We start from the raw sequence: 22,568 nt of genomic DNA on the forward strand, positions 1-22,568 counted from the left end.
TTCTGCAACTTTGCTCACTCTTTATAGACAAAGCTCACGAACAGCAGCCTCCATTTCTTTTCATTGTCTATGGATTCAATTACATTTCCCCATATTTCAGGAATTAAAATGTCATTTAAAAAATAATCAGACGCACAAGGAAAAAAATATAAATCAAAACTGCAGAGTATAAGAAACTTCCCAAAGAAAAGCAACTTCACAGCATCATTTGATAATACTGGCAGGGAGAGGGTGCAGCTAGTACTGACACAGTTATAACCTACAGCATCAATACAATGACAGATATCAACAAACTCTCTAGGGGCAATGAATGGCAATTGACAATCACAATATTTCCTTCTCGATGTTTTCCCAAGTTCAGGTTTGAAATATTAAAAGCATGGTTTCTGTCTAAATGCTTGAGTTTACAAGAAGGCTATCAGGGTGTGAAAGCCACAAGAGTATCAACAGGGATGTCCTTCACAGGTGTTTTTTGACAGCCTTTTTGTTGTGGAGGAGTGTACAGGAGACTTGGTCTCTGCAGACAAAATAAACAGGAAGATGCTTGGTTTAGGAAGAATGGTTGGTCATTTTGAAAACATGACAAGGCATTCAACATTTCATCTAACATTACCAAACTACTACATTATAGTAGTTACATCTTTTTGCACTCTTCTACCAGCTTTCACAAATTGCTGAAAGGCTGTCATTGAATTCAATCATGTAAAAATAAGCCCTGTAATTGACTTTTAGTTTTTCAAACTTTTTTTTTTCTTTTGCTACTTTCTGTGCCATTTGACAATTTAGAGATTTAAGTATTTCATTTAATCTAGATTCACTTTCAAACACACATCCATCTCATTATGTCACACACACTTCCTACAATGCCACAAGGAGAAGACTGCCTATAAAGGGCTAATAATTTTTACTATTTACAAGCACAAAGCGTCAATTTTCACAAAATACTATGGATCACCAGTAAAGCATGTGCAGTCTCGTATGGTGCAGATTGACAGACATAAATCTCTTGTAATTGTTATTGTGCTGAATTATTTGCTTATGGCCATTTGGTTTTCACCTACACCTTTCTATTGTTCCATCGACTTCCTGTGACTTCTATTCACTGCCATAAAGATTTCTTAGTACAATTCATCAGTGAGAAAGTCACAGCGCAATGTTGTCTGTTCTGCTTTATTATTGTGAAGATCCTAGCAATCTATGGAAAAATTTATTCTTAGTGTCAATTGTTCTGCTTTTATAACAGACTTTATAGATCTGAGCCACAAACTGTTGAACTGTAATTCCTAAACATCTTAATCTGTGAAAAAGTGCTAAACCACTGCATTTACCATTATGGACGGAATGACATGGTACCCTAGCGAGGAACAGAAATTTGTCTTATGTGATATCAGTTTTTGTTGAACGTTACAGCAGTGTTTTCATAATTCATAAAGCACCAGACCAATTCTATAAGCAAGCAAGAATCTGCAATGCGTGAACGACTATGACAAGCTGTGTTCAAAGCATTATATCAGTGGATTTTCACTTCCTCTAATTTGTTAACTATTCAGACTACCTTATAAGAAGCAAAACAAAAACAAATTTCACCGTTTATGATTGGAACTGTGATGTGACTAGAAGCATCTGCAGCCTTGATTATGGACTTTTTAAAATCGTTATTTGTAAAACACTATGAGTTTGCCAATAGGGTTGGGATATGGCAGTATGCAAGAGTACATTATTATTATTTTTTGTTCTCTACATACCTAATAAAGAGTGTTAGACCACAAAATAATACAGAACTAATTTTCCCCAGTATACAGTTTGAATTTTAAAAATATGCAGATGGAATAGCATGACTGCTGTTCAAAGTAAGTCATCAAATCTTTCTTTGATAATAGCAACTTACTGTAGATCGCCTAAGTTTTGGCGTTTGCTTAAGATCTTGAAGCTCATTCAGTGTAGACTCAATCTGCGGACTGTCATGGGCTGCACTCTGTCGCAAAATGCGTGTATTTGCAACTGCACACAGAATGCATTTAACTTTCTGTACACTCCTATTCTATGCATCATGATGGTATATGATATTTCTATCCTTCAACTTAGACCTTTATTATAACCATCTGAGCAACAAAGGAACCTGAAAATACTAGATGACTAGGCAAGGGAGGGAAAAGAGTAAACTCTTTAAATCCTAAGTTATCGATAAAAAATAAGCAAAACCTAATGCAGACCTAGTGAATTTCGATTGTATGGGGTTGATGGAAAGGCGCTTCTGGTTCCAGACAGCGCAGGAGATGCCACAAATGAGACACTACGTCTGCTCTTGCGTCGTTCCACAGATGGCAGCTTTTTTAGGCAGCTCCTTTGTCTGCCACCTGGAAATAAAGGCATTCACCAGGAGGATCAAGTCAGATGTCAGTCATTTTCACTTTGTAGCTGGTTACACAGTTCTGTCTTACTACAGTGTCATACTCTCACAAAATATGCAGAAGTCTGCCAAGTTGCATGTCTGCCACTCTAATCTGTCTATTTAGAATAGTGTTACATTTTTCTTTTTTTTTTAAACTAAAAGTAAAAGTGCCCTTATCTAAGCCATTGTGTCAAAAAAGCATGGTAAGGTACAATAATTCCGCATTCATACCTGAGACAGGAACAGAAGGTGTGCAAGATAATGCTCTGGATGCTGGTGTATTGCAAACAGTGTTATCACCCTGGACAAGAAGGCTGTCTACAGAGAATGGGGAGCTCTCAAGGCTGCTGACCTGTGAGTATAACATTACACAAATTGCAACTTCTATTGCCTCACAATCAACTAAAGGGAAAGCATAGGTATACTGCTAACTTTCACAACACTGTATTACAGTATTTCGCAATGCCTGCAGCTAGTCTATTGCTTGGAAAACCTACCTAGTGATTCGCCAAGATTCTGATGTAGATTTATAAGCTTTACAATAGTTGTGCAATTATCTAAAATACAAAACAAAATAAACCATGGATGGATGTTATGACCACACAACTCAATACCCTATTGATTTTGAAGGTTGATAGCAAGTCCCACACAAATAATAGTGCAAAATATTTTAGTTCCAAGCCTTTGTAAATTTCTGACAGAGACATTGATTTTGAACAATACCTGAGCACTGTCAGAGGCTGTAACGAAGCTTGGCTGTAAGTAGGCCATAAAGTCTACTGGCTCACCCTGTGTGCTCTCGACTCCGCAAATGACACTGACTTGCATGTGCGAGTGCTTCGCCTAGGAGTCAAAGAAAAAAAAAAAAAAAAAATCCCCCAATTAGTCTTTTTGTGGGTGGTGGGAAGATGGATAGGATAGTTCAGTGTGGGATTAAGTTCAGTGTGTTGTACACGACAGATACTACAAAGAAATCAACAACCAATAATAAAAGAAACACAAGTGTCAGTAAAAGGATTAAACCAGACTTGTTGAGTGTGTACATGCATGTACACTTCCAAGTTTGTATTTTATTTTAAAGTCCCACCATAGCTAAATCATCCCTATGAAATTAACAATGAGTTAAGCACGTAGATGAAATATTTTAAACCTGATATAAAGTAAAGTAGTCCACTTCTACCCTATAAGCAATGAAGGCAAATTCAAGCCCAAAAATTTAGCCACTCATAATCATTATCCATATACCACACATTTATTGACAGTACTTTACATTACCATCAGAACAGAGATTTTACATCATGCCAAACTGCCTGCAAACAAAAGTGACAGGCATTTACACCTGACAAGCCCTATGACAACCTAAAGCTAATAAAAAGAAATCCTGGTAAGAATTATAAAACAGAAATTTTTATTTGTAACAAAATGATGACATGCAATAAATGTTTGGTTTTGTTTTGCAAGGTTCCTTTGCATTGGCTTTTATACGCTCTAAAAATCAAGAGAAATACCTGTTCTGGACAGATAAGGCTCTCCCTTCATCTCCTACTTGAGACTTCAAAGAATCTTCGCTTGATTCATCCTTCTCAGAAGACTTATCTTCTGCTTGGCTTCTTCGCTGGTACAATGACCGACGCAACCGTTTGCCACTGCTTTCCACACTCTTCCTGCGAGGAGTGGAATCCTTCAGGAGGGGACTGGGTACAGAGGGGCTGAAACTACGACGGGGATGCCCTTCTCCCATTGATCGACGCAAAAAAATGTGAGCAACATTCTCCTTGTTTTCTGATGCCCCAGAAAGCCTGTCAGTCTGTTTTGAGGAAGGAGTCAACTCTTGTGAAGACTTACCACAAGTGCTCTGTAGAATTGGTAATTCTACTTTGGTAGGTGTACCAGCTGAAAATGATTGTCTCCATTTAGTTGGTTAGCATATAAGAACAGAGGTCAGACTATTCTGTCACTAAAGCCAAGTATACCATTTACTTTGTACATTCAGAAGTTCCAATTTTTTTTATACAGCTTTCAGGGATTAATGGATATAATTTGTTTTCATCTTGTATTTTTGTTAATTGCAATGTATCTGTATAATTGTTTGTTAATAAGTCTTGTCTTTGTTTGAACAAAGTTTTTGTGTCAATTTGTTTTGAAGTATTTTGTTCTGTAAAGCACATTGAGTCGACTGCAGTTGAAAACTGCGCTATATAAATCTGCTTTAATAACAATAATATAATATCCACCTCCCCCCACACCTTCCTTTGATGCACCAGATCCATAACAAGTGTCGTTTACCTTCACAGTGGTAACGAGGAGTTCGGACTGGACTGCTGACTTTGAAGAAACCAGCATCGAACACCTTCTCTTCAGCAATCTCTGCATCAGCATTAGTGGACTTATTCTGTTTTAAATGCTGGGCCTTGAATGCAGCAAACTTGGACGTGGACTTTCCTGAGGCTTTCGTCACTCTTGCCGTTTTTTTTTCTGAGTATTATCAAATTTCATTTTGGTAAACACAGTTTACAAAACTTTTTCTGTTTATCTAAACAGGGGATTAGTATGCAATTATCACTACCTGCCAGAACATTGTCACTCCTAACCAAATTTTTATGGACAAATGTTTGAATGAATAGTGAAATAAAACTAATGGTAAAGACCAAATGATTTTACACACAATTTTTAGTAGTTTGAAAACTGTTTTACAAATTTAAGATCACATTTATCTTAAGAATATATGCTTTTAGATACAGATATATAGAAAAGAACTTCAGTGCTAAAGAACACCTACTAACTCACTTTTGTTGCATTCTTGCCTTGCTTAAAAGCCACTTCCTCTGGTTTCCAGTTGTTTTGCTGGAGTTTGTCCAGGCCACGAATTTGTTGTCAACATCCTCCACCTATGTGTGAATGTTAACCATTTTTGTTTAATCTTTGACAGTGTATGACATCAAGTTGTGAGCTGCACAATCTTAACTCAACCTGACCATGTAGATTACCATTCTGAGAAAACAAGGGTAATGGAAACTAAATGAGCAAAGCACCACAAGCAGGCTTTATTACTTTACCAAGTACAATTTTAAAATCACAACTAAATGATATTTTTTTTTTATTTATACCTGCATATATACCATATCCCAGAATCCCTGTAGGTCCTGACAAGTGGTACGTGGATCCCCAGATTCACAGGAATCTACTAGTCCAGAGAACTGCTGAAGTTTCTGCTTCATCAGAAGGCGAGCTTGACATACAGTTGAGCGAATCTCTCCTTGAACTGATCGAACAGAAATCAAAGGACAGATTGAACGATTCTACCTAGTTTTCATTTATGTAGTTAATTTCCTTCCGTAAAGGGCAAGAGCTAAGTGGAAAAAAGCATTTTCTTGCTTATTTTACCTCTCGTAAATAAAGAATTGTCATTGTCAGCTGATCAGTTCTTGCCAGCCCTCCAAAACAGTCTCTGCACACACTGACCAAATCATGAGATTATCAAATTACCTTCTTCACATAGGCCAGAGATTTCTTCACCCAAAGCTTCCCATTTGTCCGCTAGATTTGTCAGTTGCTCTACTTCAGTTGCCCACAAGGCTCGGAAGAAGGAAACATCCCTTTTCTCTGGCACGCAGGCGTCTTCATGCTCTTTGTCTAGAACATCACCATTGCAAACACATGGATAGTTTCTAACAAAGTAACACGATTTGCATTGCCTGAGCTAAAACACTCCCCAACACCACACTCATTAGGCCTCCTTTTATCCTCCACTCACTCAAACACAACAGGATGTATTCTTTTTGTAATTTTTTTGCATAAACACTGAGGAACATATGCCTGTCTACTTTTGCAAGTTCCACATTAGGCTGAAAGACAGGGTACAGCCATCCATTGAAATGTTCTCCATTCATACTGCTTCTAATTTAGAAAACAAGTACATGCACAGCAAAAGCGATAAGCACTACCTTTGCTATTTTCCTTGGAACTGCAGGATGGCTTTTGTTCATCAACAGGATCAGGGAACAGCTGCAGTGGCCCTTGCAGCAGCACGTTATCATCGTCAAACAAAGCAGCTGTAGTGTTTCTTATCAATTCTGAATAAGTAAGAAAATTTGTGTAATCAATTATCTGAAAACTTAACTATCTGATAACACCTAGCTGCTAATATGCTACAAGCATGCCAGATTTCTTTACATACCTTCAATGCATGCCATTTTTTACATAGGGAAAAGAGGGCTATTATTAGCTATTGCTGCTGTTTGTTTTTTTTGTTATAATTTTACTGAAAACTTACAAACAAAACACCTAAACCAAATAATTATTGTCATGAATGATCCAAAGCCATTCCCATCCTTTGTGCAATTTACCTGGTGACAGTTTTGACTTTGGTGTGCGACGAGTCATTTCTACCATTGGGCTTGTAGCTATAATTTTGATCCTAAGACAACAATGAAGCAAAAACTTTATAGGTAATACTTTAGGCATTATTTTATTTATCTGAAAGCAAATTAAGACTTCATGGTTTAGCAAGTCATCGAAGTTTGAAACATGTGTAAGACATATCAAAATAGATCAAGAAACTAAATTTCTGATGCCTGCAATTTGCATTACATTATTTAGTTTTTAGGCAGTTTTTTTTCATTTCTGAGAATTAAGCCAACATATTAGTGTCAAGAAAACCAGTTGAGATGCTTGACGGTTCTGCCAACATTAAGCTTTAATGAAGCTCTGTTTAATCATTTCAACACGCATACAAGACACCAAGAGAGAAGCAAATACAAGAAAATAAATGTAAACTTACGCTTCTTCAGGACTCTTAGCTGAAGCTAAAGCAATCATAATATCTGTACGTCGTCGTTTGGCCTTTGATCTTTTGACAGATGACAAAGGCGGACCAGGTGTGAGGAAAGATGTGCTGCGACGTCTTCTTAATTGATATGGACTCTTCATACCATCATTTTCATAACCTGGTGAACATCCCTTGTCCTTTTCTTCATTCATCTCCATTTCTGTGTTGCTGCATTGAGGTGTGGACATTTGAGTGTCTCCTATGGTGGCAGCCACCAACTTTGAAGGAGTATCTTCACCAGTCAACTCTTTCATCACAGATGATATAGGTGATTCCACAGCAGCTGCTAATAATCTTTTACTCTGACGACGCTTGCCTATAGGAGTTGCATGAGTTTCCATGTGTGATGTGTCCACGTTAGAGTCAATGAATGTTTTTGGCACAGATGATCTGTGGCTTCTATGCAATCTCAGCAATGGCGTAGACTCTTTTTCATTAGTTGCTCCGTTCTGCTCATCGATTGACTCTGTCTCAGCTCTTGCAACTAACCGAGAACTCCGTCTGAGAGGAGTTTTCTGCATAATGCTAGTGTTAGTTTGATCTAAAACTAGCTTCTGCTTCTTCGACTGTTTCCCAGATATAATCACATCTGTATTTAGCAACTCCTCCTGCACTGCTATTACTTCTGTCAATGACTGCTGATTCTCATATAATTTGGCGTCCAAAGCATTTGTGTCTTTTTTAGATGATGGTCTCAAGGCTCCAAAACTTCTACTTCTGGATCGAGTGGTTCGCATTTCTGTGTCTGAGACTGGCAAAGGAAAGTGAGCCCTTCTCAGCAGCTAGGAACTGATTATTACTTCCCTTGCTGTGTTCTTCAGAGCTGCTAACACTGGAATGCTCTGTCTTGTTTTCCCCTTTTTTCACATCTGCTAACTGTTCGTTGGCTGATTTTAAGCTGATTGCATCACCAATAGCTTCATCATCATCAGCAAGAAAAACGTCATTGTTTTCTTCATTAGCACTGCTGTCAGCAACTTTCAGCACTGGTGAATCTGTCTCCAGGTCATTGGCACTCAAACCCATTCCAGAATCAGATGTCACAGCAGTAGAAGGCACCTGCACCGTAGCTTTGTTTTCAGTGCTCATTGGAAGCTCACTCAGAGCTTTTCAAAAGTCTCCCTTCTAATAGCAGTCAACTCTTTTATGTTTGCATCATCAGGGAACTCAGAATTTTTGTTGCAAGTAGTTAGCCCAGCTCTGTGCTCACTGGTAACAACAGTTGGTGATTTGGCCTCCTTGTATGCATTAGATTCATTTGTTTGCTCTTCAGTCTGCAAAGTGTCTTGTTTTGCTACTTCATTATCACAGATTTTATTTGTAGTTAGTGCCATGATTTCATCTGAAAAATTATTGTGCATTATAAAAAAAAATTGGTATTTGTTCAACTACTTGGTAAGAAGAAAGTGCTCAGAGGATTAACCAAAACTGCTTATAAAAGAAAAAAAGTATCTAGAGAAACAATTTTCTGCAATTAATGTAGAAAGTAAATAATTTTTCGTCCAAGTTAGCTGCTTTAAAGTAGCTCATGTCCTGTAAAGGTGAAGGGAATAAATTGGTGAGACAGTCTACATCTTTGCTAATACAGACTTGCACTGCAGGCAGCACAGACAAAATAACAACTAAATAAAGTGCCATACCTTGTCCTCCCCTATGCTCTTGCTGGAACATTGAAACACTTGCTGAGGTTTTCTTTGGTGTGGAGGTTCTGTAAGAAAGAAATCTACAATTGGATTATTAGCTTAAGACATGAGGACCCTTGAACTTTAAAGTCAGCACTTGCTCAAATGTCTGAGCAAATGATTACTTGCTTAAAGATTTAAAGTTTAAAAAATAAATCTTAAAATTTAACTGGTGCAAATGTTGAATAACATGGCTTTTTAGCAGCAAGTCATGTTTTGTCTGTAAATTGACAATTATGTATTTTGTCATAGTGCTTCTTTATTTATATTTTTGGGGGGAGAGATTTTCAGGGCAAAATAACAACTGATGACCAATAAAATATCATTTGCCAATGTCCTTACCTTCCAACATCATCATTAAAAGCACTGAACATAGTGCTACTGACGCTGCTGTTTGGAAACAAAAACCCTGCAGCACTTGCTGGACTCAGAGGTCTAAAGACAAATGAAGGAATGCTGCTAGGGGCTTCAAAGATAAAGTCACTTGGAGCAAATGAAGGTTCTCCCACTCCAACGAGGTTCTCAGGATGAGTTGACACGATACCTGAGCTCTGCAGAACACCTTCATTTCTTGCAGGCTTCTTGGTAACTGTTGCCAGCTTTGGCTTCTCTACCAGTAACAGATAAATGGTTACATAAATCATTTCAGCCCATGGTAATGTAGTCTAAACTTAATAAATGATCAAAAATATGAAATAGTAAATCTTACCCATAATAGTGTGTATGCTTTTAGTGAGAAAGCAATAACATGGAAAACAAAATGCACAAAATTAATCCATCAGCATATGCTGCCATCTTTCAGTATACAGTTATACATATTATTTCTAATAAATATGGTTAGTTTGTTATTGATGTTGATCCTAACACTGTGTCAGTGATGAAGGATGTATCACAGTAAGAAATTATAATTAACACGATTTTGCCAAAAGATATTTGTTGTTGAGGCCTCATAGAGATCACTGCCTTAGTTTTAATATGTACAACTAAAAAGACAACTAAATCAGCATTAAAATAATAATAAAGTAGCACTAAATGTCAATGGAGTCATATCACATGTTCTTTTTTCAGCAGCTTAAGACAATATTGAGTTTCATAAAACATTCTCAGATTTTTTTTGTTTATTGTTATTAATTTGAAGGCATTTACCATTTTTGGCATTTAAAGCTCTAGATTTTGACGCAGCTGTTGGTGCCATGAAATGTCCCCTTCCACCTCTTGGTGGGTTAACTTTTTCCTGAAAAAAAAATTTAATCTTTATGTGCAAATGAAGAATCACTGCCACCTCATGATATTAATAACTGTAACAAAAAGAAATATATATTATAATGCATGGAGAAAAAAGCTTGGTAAATCAAGATAATTTTTCAGAAAATCGTCTTGTAAACACTACACAGATATTCAGACTGGCCATATACAATGTATATAACATCAAAGAGGACAACAAGAGCAACCACTGCTATATGAAAGCTTGAAGTCTAGTGGCGGTCCTGGCCACTCCCCTTCCTAGCTTCAGGTGTGCCGCGCCTTTGTTCTGATGATCATGAACTGGCAGCACACAAAATCAGGAGTGCACACTTTGATAATTTGGGAAATAGAGCGTGAAATATATGTGAAAAGTGCAACTTCTCTAATTTAGAAAATCAAACGTTTCAGGTATGCATTGGTTTTGATAGTAACTCTGACTGGACAGATTTTATTCAGACGAAGAGATTATTGTTATTACCTATTTACACCTAGTGCATTTGCAAAAATGTAAACTATGTACATGTTTATTCATAGAATTTGCAGTTTTAATATTTTTCTATTTTTCTTTGCAGATGCTTCATAAATGTGACAAAATGCAAAATGCAGTTGTATATTTCAAAACAACTGAACAAGATTGCCTGGTTTGCATTTGATGGACGGACATATGCATTAGATGAGCGAACTCAATTTCTGTTCAAAACGTGCCAGAAATCGAGCTCTCACTTGGTCCACATGAAGCTGTTCAGATTTCTGAATATAATTTCAATTTCCTTCGCCAATGTCACCAGCTGAGGTGTTGCAACGACCAGCCTATCGCTGGCATGAGGTAACTGCTTGACTGACAACAGAGTCTCTCTTAGTTCTTTCTTGTTTCCCCGTATTTCTTTACATGTGGCACACACTTCCTTTTGTACCATTTTGGCAACGTAACCACCAGTGTAAGTTAAAACATAGTTCCTTGGCATTGTTGGAGAAAGCAAACAGATTTCACATCTGTCACTTAGCTCACATCTTGCATCAGAAATCGCTGGAATGCACTGAATACTCACGTTGCTCAGCGTCAAGAGAAAGTGATCTCCGTCTTCGAATGCAGTTGTTTGTTTCAAATTGTATGATGAGACCCTCCACCATCACGTGGCGCAGAAAGAAATTGCTAGGGGCTTGGATTATCTCCATGTCTTTCTTTCCCTTGTATTTCAGAAAAGAGGTTTTCTATGCAGACTTGTTTTAGTCTTTTAGAGTGGAGGAATTTAATCTTATTCGTTTTTCCAAGATTGTCCCATATTTGAAGCAGGCTTTGTACAGCAATTTTCCATCCAATCACACATGATCAATTGCTTGGTGTTGATACCTATAAAAATTGTGTGCAAGAAATGTGACCTGACATTCCAGATGGCATTACCACATAGCGTGGCCTTGCTAAGGTTGTTGAACCAAAGAGGAACAGTTGATCAATGCATTCAACCAAGAAACAGTTTCAGAGGCCTCTTCTGATAACACTCCTAAATTTACCATTCGCGATAGAACCTGAGAGGCAAACTTAACCAGAAGGACTGAAAAATCCAGTATCTTTAGGTGCTTTTCTGTGAGGCACAGAGCCATTTAGATATAGTTCTTGTTATCCATCCTGAAAAAAATATTCCATATATTTTGGTGGATTCGGTACATCAAAGATGGTACTTCGCACTAGATCAGGTGGCAGTGTTTTCTCACAAGGTTCATGAAATGGCTTGGTTCAAAATGATCAGAGCAGAGAGCACAGTTTGTATGCAAGTGAATTGCTGGCCGGCCCAACAGATTGCTTTGCCAGCAGTTCTGCACCCACTTCTTACATCTGTGGAAATTACAACACTAAAGAAACTGCCAGGCAGCAGCATATGTGACAAAGCCAAAGACAAATGCATCTTGTTATATCTACTAAAGAAAGGAAATGCTGTTAATTCACCTCTCTTCATACTTTAGAAAAAAAGAACAATCAAAAACCATTAGTTCGAGAATTCTGACAACTCAATGCGGCGCACCATGTACCACCAGGCATCCTTGCTTGAACAATGATAGTTGGTACAGGGGAATGTGGTTACGGTCATATCGGGCTTCAATTTCGCACTTAAATGGTGACTCTTGTTGTCCTCTTTGGTAACATTGAGCTAACCAACATACACTGAAAATTGTTCGACCCTAAAATAAAACTTGTCAACTTCACAATGGTTACTTACTTTAGACGGCAGTTTTTTCAGGGTCTTCGGTGATGACACGTTTTTACGGACTGGCTTGGTGTTAGTTTGACAAATTTGCAGAATTTGTCCTTTTGCTTACCAGTTCAGGCTTTTTTACTGTTGCCTCAACTTTGGCTGGTGCAGGCTGCTTTACTGAATCTGTCTGCTTTCTGACAAAAACACTTTTTGTAGTACTTACTGGTTTTGCCTCTGGCTTTTTAGTGCTAGCTGACTGGTGTGGCCTGGGTTGGACAACCTGGTAAGACAATGTTTATAAGATAATATTAGCCACACAGGAATAGCACTATTCATTTTCTGTACAAATCCCAAGTTTGGTAGTAGATTATCATTTGCTAGATAAAATAAAAAAAGTATAAGCATTTGAAAATTTTATATCCAATATAACTTTAATTGAATATTATTCTTTAGTAAAACACAAACCAGCTGTCAAATTGTAATATTTGTTCGCTCCTCTAATAAGTGCATACCAAAAATTAAAAAAAATCAGAAAGACTTGTAAAGTTATAATTGTAACCAGTATATCATTTTTACTGATTTTTTTCCTCTTGTAAAACCACCAAAGTAATTAATGATTATATAATTGAAGTCTCACCCTTTGTGGTTTGCCATTAAATTGCAAAGGTTTGCTGCTGCTAGCAGTATCTTTCTTGTACAGTACATTATCATGGTGTGTGAGATGACTGATCTTAAAGCCAGGTTTATTTCTGGCATTTTCCATAGACGCAAGCTTTTTTCTCAACTCCCTCTCCTCCTTCCACTTCCTCAGTTTGTCCAGACGTGACAGTGCTTCATTTTGATTGCCTTAAAGAAGTATATGAATAATTACAAATTTACAAGTTCATAAAATATCAGTAAACAAAGAGTATTAAACACAGTCTCAGGTACAGACTACGAACATGTGCTTTGCAAAGGACATGGTTCTATTTTCTGGCAAAACCTCATGAATTACTGAGTACTCACAAACGCATGCATCTCTGGAACAGATGTGAGATCAGAGAAAAGCTTGTAGATAACAGCATAACATTATTTTCATGCTACATCAAGCTGGAGTGGAGTAGATACGCTTTGTTACTTGTTACAAATACCCATCATGGACAAAACAGTCTTTTAGCAAAAGTATGACATCAACGTACTAGTACTGGGTGTCCCTGTCCTAGATGTATGTTTGGAACCATTTTTCGATTCCAAAACAGGAGTCAAATTGTCGAGATTCCGTCGTCTATTCACTTCGTCTAAACGCATTTCGCGCTGGTCAATCGATCGCCGATGCACTCTCAAAATCCTCTTTTCACGCTTATCCATTGTTGATGCTTTCATCTTGTACGAATTACTCCTGGATGCCATGGTGAATGAAAATAACCCACAACACGAAATCCAACAATTCGCGGTCAGCTGTTCCGGTTGTGTCCGCTCAGTGTTCAAATTTGATGGCCGCAGCAGCAAGTCGTGCGCTGATTGGTCGATTGAAGTGCTTCTGTCAAGGGCAGAGTACTCTCTTGGCATTAGGGCGACAAAGAGCAAAGTTATGGCCCTTTGACTAGGGAGGCTGTAGAGATGAAGTAAAAAAATTTTATTCATCCACATAGCGTGAGGGTTCCTCCTTTTCTCATATTCCCCTGACCTCTATCCCGTCAGTGTGAAATCTTTTTCAGGTGGAAGCATTTCTTTTCTGCCAAGCACATAACAACAAGATAGATTGAAGGAAGGCAAGTGTGAGCTAAAGTGTTTCTAACTCTTTCTACATCCTTTCCCCGACAACTTCATTAGCATAGATCGATGTGTTGAACTAGACAAAAAAGCGGATGAAGCATACATATGTATCCGATCACGATCTGTCTCGATGCTCAAAAGAGCTGCTGATAGAAAGTCTAGGTTTTGGTGACGTCTCACGCACGCGCTTATATAATTATTACAATAAATTCTCTTCCCCATCCCTTTATTAGTTTTGAGTAGTCCTGCCGACATTCTTATTTAATTTTTAGTTAGATCTTCGTCTTTACATCTGTGTCTCACAGTTCTTGCTTTGTTTTGACTTCATCGATCCTCATTATTGTTGCTGTTCTGTTCCTTTGTATACTATAAACTATTAATTAAACTATATGTAGAAAATGCTTAGGTGCATGCTTTTATATGAGTGTTAATCTGCGCTATGTATATATTGCACATTTTTTTTTATTATTGTCATTAAAACACTCTCACAAGCAAACTAGATGTTCACACACAAAAAAAAAAAAAAAAAAAAAAACGACAGAACATTTATGATCATTATATATAGTGTTCAGTAGATGAGACGGATCGACTGATCTACTGAACGTCTTTAGTGCAAAAGATCGATGTACTCTTTCACGGTATTGTGGAGCTTTCCTCCTTCCCCAGACTTCTGATGCATACTGTTAAATTAGGTATATCTGAGCGCTTTAAAAAATACAGATAACAGAGTACAGTGGAACCTCGGTTAACGAACTTAATCCGTTCTGGAAAGTTGTTCGTTATCCGAAATGTTCGTTATCCGAAACAATTTTTTCCATAAGAAATAAGGGAAATAGATTTAATTGGTTCCCAGCCCCTGTTGACTCGCTATTTGAAAGTTACAGGCTATAAAGGTATGTTTTAGTGAGAACAGTTATAATGCAATATAAATGGAGTTCAATAAACATAAAAACGTTAACGAAAGCATTTAAACATCAGAAAACTTGTCGTTTTGACGGCGTGGTTGGAAGCAGCTGCGGGGAGGAAGGGGTGGAATTACTGCTTTGATTCCCCCTCCATGAGCACACGTGACATTATAAAATCGGGGGTGACTTTCTTTTGAGGTTCAAGGAAAAAACGTGTCCAGTGTCTGTTCCTTCTGCCTTTTCTGTAAAACTCTTCGATAATACGACATCACATATCCGACAGACGCATGCCACCTTCATACTTTGAAATCATTTCCTTTTTCAATTCATTTGTTGGCCGCTTCCTTGTCATTACCTCACTACTATTAATTGGTCTTAATCTTCTTTGGAGCCATGATTGAGGATTATCTTATTAAAATAAAGCACAAAAATCACTAAATAAGAAGGATGCGCACAGCTAAGGAGCGACCGATCGTAATTGTGTCTCGAGCGCGAATGATGACATGCTGGTCGGTCACGTGTGGTTCACGTGGCTGTTCGTTATCCGAAATTTTGTTCGCTATCCGAGACAAACTTTTAGCGAAATTTTTGTTCGTTAACCGAAATATTCGCTATCCGAGGCGTTCGCTAACCGAGGTTCCACTGTACAATGTTAAATCGCACTGAGCTCCCTTATCCTGTGTGTGTGTAAGAGAGAGAGAGAATGTGAGGGGGCAAATGCGCTATAAAGTTGTAATCTTCCCCCCCACACACACACACACTTCTTAATTATAATTGCTGCACCATTCCCAATAGGTAAGCTCACTCTACCGTACATCAATCTCTGTCACCTAAATATCTACCTCTACTAAAAGCAAAATATTTACTTCTCGGCCTTTAGGCTAAGATCAAAGCGATCATGAAATTTTTTAAAATTACTTTTATCCATTATTACATGATTGCGAGCTTCACTCTGGAGGTTGTTTAACTTTGACTGACAGTTTCATGTGCCCCGTACGGTCTTCTTTTTGCCAGAGTAAGTTTTCGTAGTGATCATTTGGGGTCTGTGGATGGTTGAAAGGACAGCCACCTCCTTCTTGTCGACCCACCGCAGCACCATGGTGTTTTATAGGCGCCTGAAGTCTGCCGTACCCTTAGCAATCTTCATCTTCATAAACTGCTTCTGCAGCCTACTCTGCTGCTCTCAACTGTACCAATGAAGCCGGTGGTGTGTGATGACAGCTCCTCGACGAGGGGTAAACTGGGGTTAAGTACCTGTTTGTGTACAGGCAGTAGGCAAGAGACTTCAGAGGCTCCATGAGGCGTAGAAGCACATCATATAGGCTTGTTGCTCAGTCCAGGCATTCCGCAGAAGATTTCAAATAGCCAGACATACCCAGACTGGCTCTCATAAAGTGCATACAACTTGATCCCCCACTTCACAGGCTTGTCCCTCATGTATACCTTGAAGCCCAACCAGCCCCTCCATATATGGCCTCGACAATGCTGATATGTTGTATCAGGATGTGTGTAGTTTGGAAAGTCTGGAACATGATCATCAAGTGTTCTGGTTAGTTACTGCAAAAAGGGGGTGTGAATGTAATTTTTATTTAAATAAATAAAATAATTTTTATTATTTTCTGTAATTGAACCCCCTGATCATGGCCACTATTACTTCAGGTCTCTGCTCGTCCACCCGAGGCAGTTTTACCAACTTCAGTTCCAGGGCCGCCGAGAGCCAGCCCGGGCCCCGGGACAGACCTCTCCGGGCCCCTTGTACTTGTAATCGTAAATTATTTTCCCAGTATATAATGTATGTTTATAATTCGAATCTCAATATCTACACTCAACTCAACTTCTGCATGTGTAATGCTTGGGTGTTCTGTCCTTAGACCTTTCTTTAAAAGAAAAAGAAAAGGAGAAGAAGAAAAAAAAAATCCACTGACCAAGGCCGGGCCCCCTTGACAGCCGCGGGCCCGGGTACACCAATCCCCCCTGTCCCCCCCTCTCGTCAGGCCTGTTCAGTTCATACAAAGCGGTTTCAGCACGGGTCATGGTGTCATCAGACATCGCTTTGCTAGTCTTTTCCTCGCCAAGTCCGTCCTCCTAAAACCATTAGAAACCAGGGGAGAATTATCACGATGATGATTTCATCAGGGAACGGTTAGTAGCGTCAGCATCCAAGATGGTAAGGTGTCTCGGCTAGAGTGTACTTCTGGGTAAGCTAACACAAAATAAGCTGAAAGCCTTCTACAGGCCCCTGATGTGATTAAAGGACTACAAATTCCCCTTCCACCAAACTGAAAGCAAGCGTGTCCTCACGCAACCGCACTTTGTATGTGCTACTCCCACTACTGACAGGCAGCCCCACCCGCCAGCCTGCTTCAAGTAAGTCAGGAGGATCCAGGCGGGCAGACAAACGCCACATGACTTGAACCGAGGTTGTCTATCCCTGGCAGACCCCATGGCTTGCTGGGGTCTTTATATTTCTCAGCACGTCTAACATGCAGAGATGTACTGTCACGATCCTCATCTACACTAGAGCACAGCTCACATTTTAGTCTTGAGGTGTATGAGACAATGTCGCCTCCCATCCCTACTCTCCTCCTCATATACCCCAAATTTCCCTTATTTGCTCATCAAATCCTCCCTTCCGCTTTCTGCGAGAGATACAATAGTTACGGTTGTAAAGACACAATCTACCCTGCTTACTGCTAGCTATACATTTCGATGTGTGTGTGTTTGTGTGTGTGCTTTCCTGCTCTCGTACACTGATGAAATTATCAACCTGCGACAGCTTCCGTTGTGTCTTTCTGCGGACCGACGCTTTTAGGAAATACAGGATTTTTTTGATGTCTGGAGTTTTTTTCTGGGAGTAATAATGTTCAGATTTTTGTTCTTGAAAACGACAATTGAAGAAATACGAATCTGTTCCGGTCTATGTTACACCTGCGCAAAAAGTTCATGACAGATTGCTTTGGAATAAATTATTTTTTCTCTCGCCTCCTTTAAAGTTCGTACATGGGCAGTTAATTTAGCTATTTATACTAATTCTTTATCATTAATGTAAATAAAGTCATATATAATGGACGTGTGTGTGACAAAAATGGAGAAAAGGGCCCTCTTCATAACTTCAGAAAACTCGAAGTCTGAGCGGAGTGATCCATGGAACGCAAGAAAACGAAGGAAACGGTCAGTAAAAATTTAAACGACCACACCGACGACCACACCAACTACACATAGTGATTCTTACAACCACCACAGTCTAAAGTCACATTTTAACAAATTCCTTTATATATGTCATCCATTTTAACACTGTTTGCGCGTTTCGCGCCTTTCACATCCATTTCGCCAGTCGTTGGTATTCAACGAAAGTGTGATTTATTTATTTTGTTGTTGTTGTTTCTCTGTATATCTTGTTTTAACCTTTACGGGTGGGTTGCTGGATTGTGTGCAGCAGCTTGTACAGCTGACAGCCACAAGGTAAGAATGTCTTACTTTCCGTCTGATAGACGGGAAAACTGGCGAATAAATAAAATTCGGAGCTCGTCAGACGGGTAGCGGCTGCGGCGGTGAGCTTTTCTGTGTCGCGGTGTTTGCTTATTCCTCCGGTATCTCTCCTAGCAACGCAGGCGCCGCTTGGACTGCTGGGCGGCACCAGTTGTGACATTTTGCCGACAACCGTCTGGTGCGGGTATAATGGACCCCTTCACGCTCACCAGCCCTCCAGATGGCGTAGCGATCGGCACCGCGATGCGCGTGACTCGCGGGGGTTGACGGGTAGGCGGGAGAGAAAATCCGGGAGCTTTTTCGCGCAGATGTTTCTTTAACTTCCACGACCGAGATTAAATCTGAAATCTGTGTTGCTCAGGTGTCAATGTGAGGGGGATGAAGCAGAACTGCTCAAGGAAGGGTCAGGGTGGTGAAAATAGAAATTATCGGCAAAAAAATGTGCCCGCATACCCCAAACATCTTATTCATCAGTTAATTCCAGGTGTTGGAAAATCATGATTGAACTTACAGGTGTAGTCCTGCAGGTGTAAGCTTCTGTTTGTTTGTTTGTTTGTTTTTTAATAAATAATGTTTCTAATATCCAAAATATTTGTATTGTATTAAACATATAAACACATTTTTTTTTTTTAGAGATGGAAATAAGAGTTCTGTATCTATGTGTGGTTGAGACTGTACATTTGAAATATCTCCCTTCCATATTTTTGCATTTTGAACATTCCGAATACAATCAGCTGACTCTCAACATCATATCCGCCAATCAAGTTACCAAAATGGCAGCAGTTGTGTCCTCATCGTAAATAAAGTTATTATTTAGTACATGGGGGTGGGTGGAACGATGAAACTCTGCTTCCGATCTATCGTTGGTTCTCTTCATCATTGTTGTCGCGTCTATCACTGCACTCCGATCTGTATCTGCCATTCATGCTCCTCAGTGCCGACAGCTCACGTGGAGTGGTGCTTGATTACAGTTGGTGCGAGAGTGTGATCGCCTCATTAAGCACTCGGCGCACGCTAGGTGGCAGCACGATCTGGATTGGTTGGCTTTTGCGAACCAATCTTGCGCCGAGGTTTCTGAAATAGCTGGTCATTGTACTCAACAGGCAGATCGGATTAAAGGTATCAATTCCTGTTGTTCTTACATTTACGTACCAACAAGTTTATTGTAGATTGTTTTTGTTTGTTCTCTTTCTTTTGGGGCAGAGAAAATTAGGACGTGGACTCGACATGTGTACGAATGGTGTGGGGATTGTTATGGCATCGATGTGATGATGCTAATGAAATACAATATTTGCACATCAAACGAGGCTTGGATTTTACATGACGATGATGGTGGTGATGATGTAGGGTCCAAGATTCGTTTGATGTGTACACATTTCTTCGTATATTTATGTCTTTTGCACACACACATACTCCAAACAACATTCCATTTTCACGAAACTAATGGAAAGCCTGTTGTCTGTACCTTCTATGCTTTCTTCTTAAAGAACCTTTCAGAAGGCGTGGAAGCGAAAACACATCATCCTTATTTTCCTTCGCGACTTATCTCCCTCGCGGAGGTAGCTCGCAGCTCGATGACAAATGGAGGCAGACGATGAAGCAGACGAGGTCGATGTTTCGATAAGCGAGGAGGCAATTAACAGTAAAGCGGTGACATCCGAGGTCAAAGGTCTGTAAGTTGATGACGCGTCGATTCATTTCTGATGGAATTTATTTTAATTTGGAAACCCATACCCTGTTGAAAAGTATTCTCCTGGACACCTACATCTTCCAACTCAAAGAAGATCTTGTCCTTAACAACGCAAGAGGCTTCAGTGGTTAGTTTTTTTAACCTTTGGTCTGGGTCTTAATAAAGGTGTGGACGATAAATGATGTTTCCTGCAGGTTTCTTTAGCAACGCATTCCTGACACAGCGATGATGTAGATAATAGTCTTGAGAAGAAGAAGCTAATCTGAGAGTGAGACACGTCTCTCTCTGTCTCTCCCACTCATTTATCTTACATTTGACAGTTTGCTCACGCATGAGCTTCAAGGAAGTGTGTGTGTGTGTTCAGATTTATCACAACCCTTCCTAGTCACAGTCTCATCCTAATTCTTCTTTCCTTCCTGACACTCACAAATACACAATTAGACATTCCCAGTGGACATATGTCACAGATGAAACACAAGTCAACAAAGGTATCACTAATTCTCCTTTCAATTAACCTTTCGATGACAGCTGTTAGTCATGACCCCAGTCGTTCACTTCAGGTTCAGATACGAGTGGCTGCCATCTGTGGAGGGCATAATTTTTGACATTTTGTCATTTCTTCTACAAAAGAGTCCAATCAACGAAGATTGTAGGTTATCTCGTTTCGGGGCCACTTTGCTGCTGGTTCCATCAAATCCATTAGCGCCTATGACGGGCAGACGAGACAAAAAGAAGAGGGAAAAAAATCTGAAGCATCCGGCCCCACTTGAGGTGTCTTTCTCTGACGACAGCATTGTGCAAGAATATCTTCTCCTTGCCATTACTGTTGATGACCAGATAAAAAGCCATCGCGCGTTAAACAGATTTTCAGCCCTCTATTCCTCCTTCCCCCCTTAACCCTCTTTTCTCGAAACATGAAAAGACAATTTTTAAGGCATGGTTGGAGTTATCTAATGTGGTTTCAGAAAATGTAAGCTGTGATCACCAGCTTGATCCTCTTCCGTAAGACGAGCGGTCACGTGCCTGTGCATGTCAGAAAAAGTGTCACATGAGCCCTGAACCCAGTGCCAGCAGGAGGCGAAACCGTTATAATTTATTTTAAGATTATCCATTGCTCTATGTCTGACCTTTCCGAGTAATAGAAGGACGAAAACAATTATAAAAGGACCTGTTCTTATCAAGATGTTTAGAAAATAACCTAGACGACAAAAGATTTAAATTCTCTGCCAGTTATTATTTAATTATTTACATTATATGTATGTTAGATGTGTGCATGAATGTCAGACTTGTGTCTAAATAAATGTCATGTGTGTCTAAATATTTATATTAGATGTATGTCAGTTTATATATGTTAGATATGTATGTGTGTTAGATAAGCCAGCCTGAGATTTTCTCCCCTGGGTGTGACAGTTCACCCGTACTAACCCCAGTGCACGTGCCCATCATATGGCTCCCGCTCCTGCCACTCACACTAAGCTTCTTTCATCTCACAGACAAAATGTCTGAACCTATCTCAGCTGGAAAGGCAAGAAGTCTGCTTCTTAAAAGACAGTCATTTTGATCTCACTTACAGCGGTCTGCGCGCGACCCAAAGGGCAAACTCGCAGCAGGGGAGGGTTCAAGGGGCCCGAGGGCTGGTTATGTTTTAAATGGTTGCCACCATGTTATCCGAGACTGAATCTCCTGCTCCGGGCAGCTTGAAAGAACTCTGCTGGGGGAGGGAAGAGAGAAGAGTGGATGGGGGTGTGAGAAACGAAAATAAACTCGTGATCAGGGTGGAAGGATGTCCACCGACAGATTGTCCGTGTTTAGGTCGGTGTGTTTGCTTAGCTGGTGCTGAACAAAGATCTATTGATGAAGATACATGCAAGTGTGCGAATCATGGTGGGAAAGTGGTGACATGAGTCAAGATCGAGAAGGTGACAGGGAGGGGTTGTTGATGTATGGCGATAATACCCGGGTTGGGTGAGTTTTTGTTTATTTTTTGGGTTTTCCCCTCCGGAGCTAGCTCGAATAATGCTGACCTGGGAGGTTCAGACGAGCAGACTGTTGAGGACGTCTCCAAGAATAGTATCAGTTAAAACCTACAGTTTGGACTAAACATGAGAAATAATCTTCAGTAAGCAATTTAAGATGAACAGTCATTTGAGGCAGGCATCATAAAAACCTGCATAGCTATTCATTCAAACTGTTGTATTACTGTGTGTTTATTACTGTTCACAACATTGTGACAGTTCACATCAGGCCCGACATACAAGATTGTCTCCGTAGCACCGGTTCTTTTATTTTATTTATTGCCTAGACGAACTAAGAAATTCAAGCGAGGAGAAAAAAGTCAAACCGAAGAATATTATGAAAGGGTCTATTGGTGTAACTCAAGAATATAAATC

General features: G+C 39.5%; 1 protein-coding gene across 2 annotated transcripts; it reads right to left on the reverse strand.

The window, feature by feature from the left end:
• Nucleotides 1-39: 39 nt before the first annotated feature.
• LOC112573606 lies at nucleotides 40-13,839 on the reverse strand. Of its 2 annotated transcripts, XM_025254128.1 has the most exons (20): nucleotides 13,518-13,839; nucleotides 12,977-13,185; nucleotides 12,364-12,619; nucleotides 10,049-10,136; nucleotides 9,245-9,512; nucleotides 8,861-8,928; nucleotides 7,173-8,562; nucleotides 6,739-6,809; nucleotides 6,337-6,465; nucleotides 5,879-6,025; nucleotides 5,500-5,654; nucleotides 5,180-5,280; nucleotides 4,913-4,917; nucleotides 4,679-4,867; nucleotides 3,901-4,285; nucleotides 3,116-3,235; nucleotides 2,624-2,744; nucleotides 2,214-2,357; nucleotides 1,889-2,001; nucleotides 40-517 (listed from the first exon to the last, which is right to left on the reverse strand). In XM_025254128.1, the coding sequence occupies exons 7-16, from the start codon at nucleotides 7,955-7,957 to the stop codon at nucleotides 3,169-3,171; spliced, it is 2,034 nt and encodes a 677-aa protein (XP_025109913.1). In that variant the 5' UTR covers nucleotides 7,958-8,562; nucleotides 8,861-8,928; nucleotides 9,245-9,512; nucleotides 10,049-10,136; nucleotides 12,364-12,619; nucleotides 12,977-13,185; nucleotides 13,518-13,839; the 3' UTR covers nucleotides 40-517; nucleotides 1,889-2,001; nucleotides 2,214-2,357; nucleotides 2,624-2,744; nucleotides 3,116-3,168. The 2 variants fall into 2 exon arrangements, with proteins under 2 accessions (XP_025109913.1, XP_025109914.1); XM_025254129.1 differs by lacking the exon at nucleotides 4,913-4,917 and having other exon boundaries at nucleotides 4,679-4,869.
• Nucleotides 13,840-22,568: the final 8,729 nt, after the last annotated feature.

Source organism: Pomacea canaliculata, linkage group LG10 (assembly GCF_003073045.1).
Source record: "Pomacea canaliculata isolate SZHN2017 linkage group LG10, ASM307304v1, whole genome shotgun sequence".
NCBI classification, from domain to species: domain Eukaryota; kingdom Metazoa; phylum Mollusca; class Gastropoda; order Architaenioglossa; family Ampullariidae; genus Pomacea; species Pomacea canaliculata.

Coding starts and splice junctions, on each gene's coding strand:
- LOC112573606 (XM_025254128.1), bottom strand. CDS start 7,957: ATGCGAACCACTCGATCCAGAAGTAGAAGTTTTGGAGCCTTGAGACCA. Junction 4,286..4,678: donor TCCTCGTTACCACTGTGAAG/GTAAACGACACT, acceptor AATCATTTTCAG/CTGGTACACCTACCAAAGTA. Junction 3,236..3,900: donor GCCTTATCTGTCCAGAACAG/GTATTTCTCTTG, acceptor TTTGACTCCTAG/GCGAAGCACTCGCACATGCA.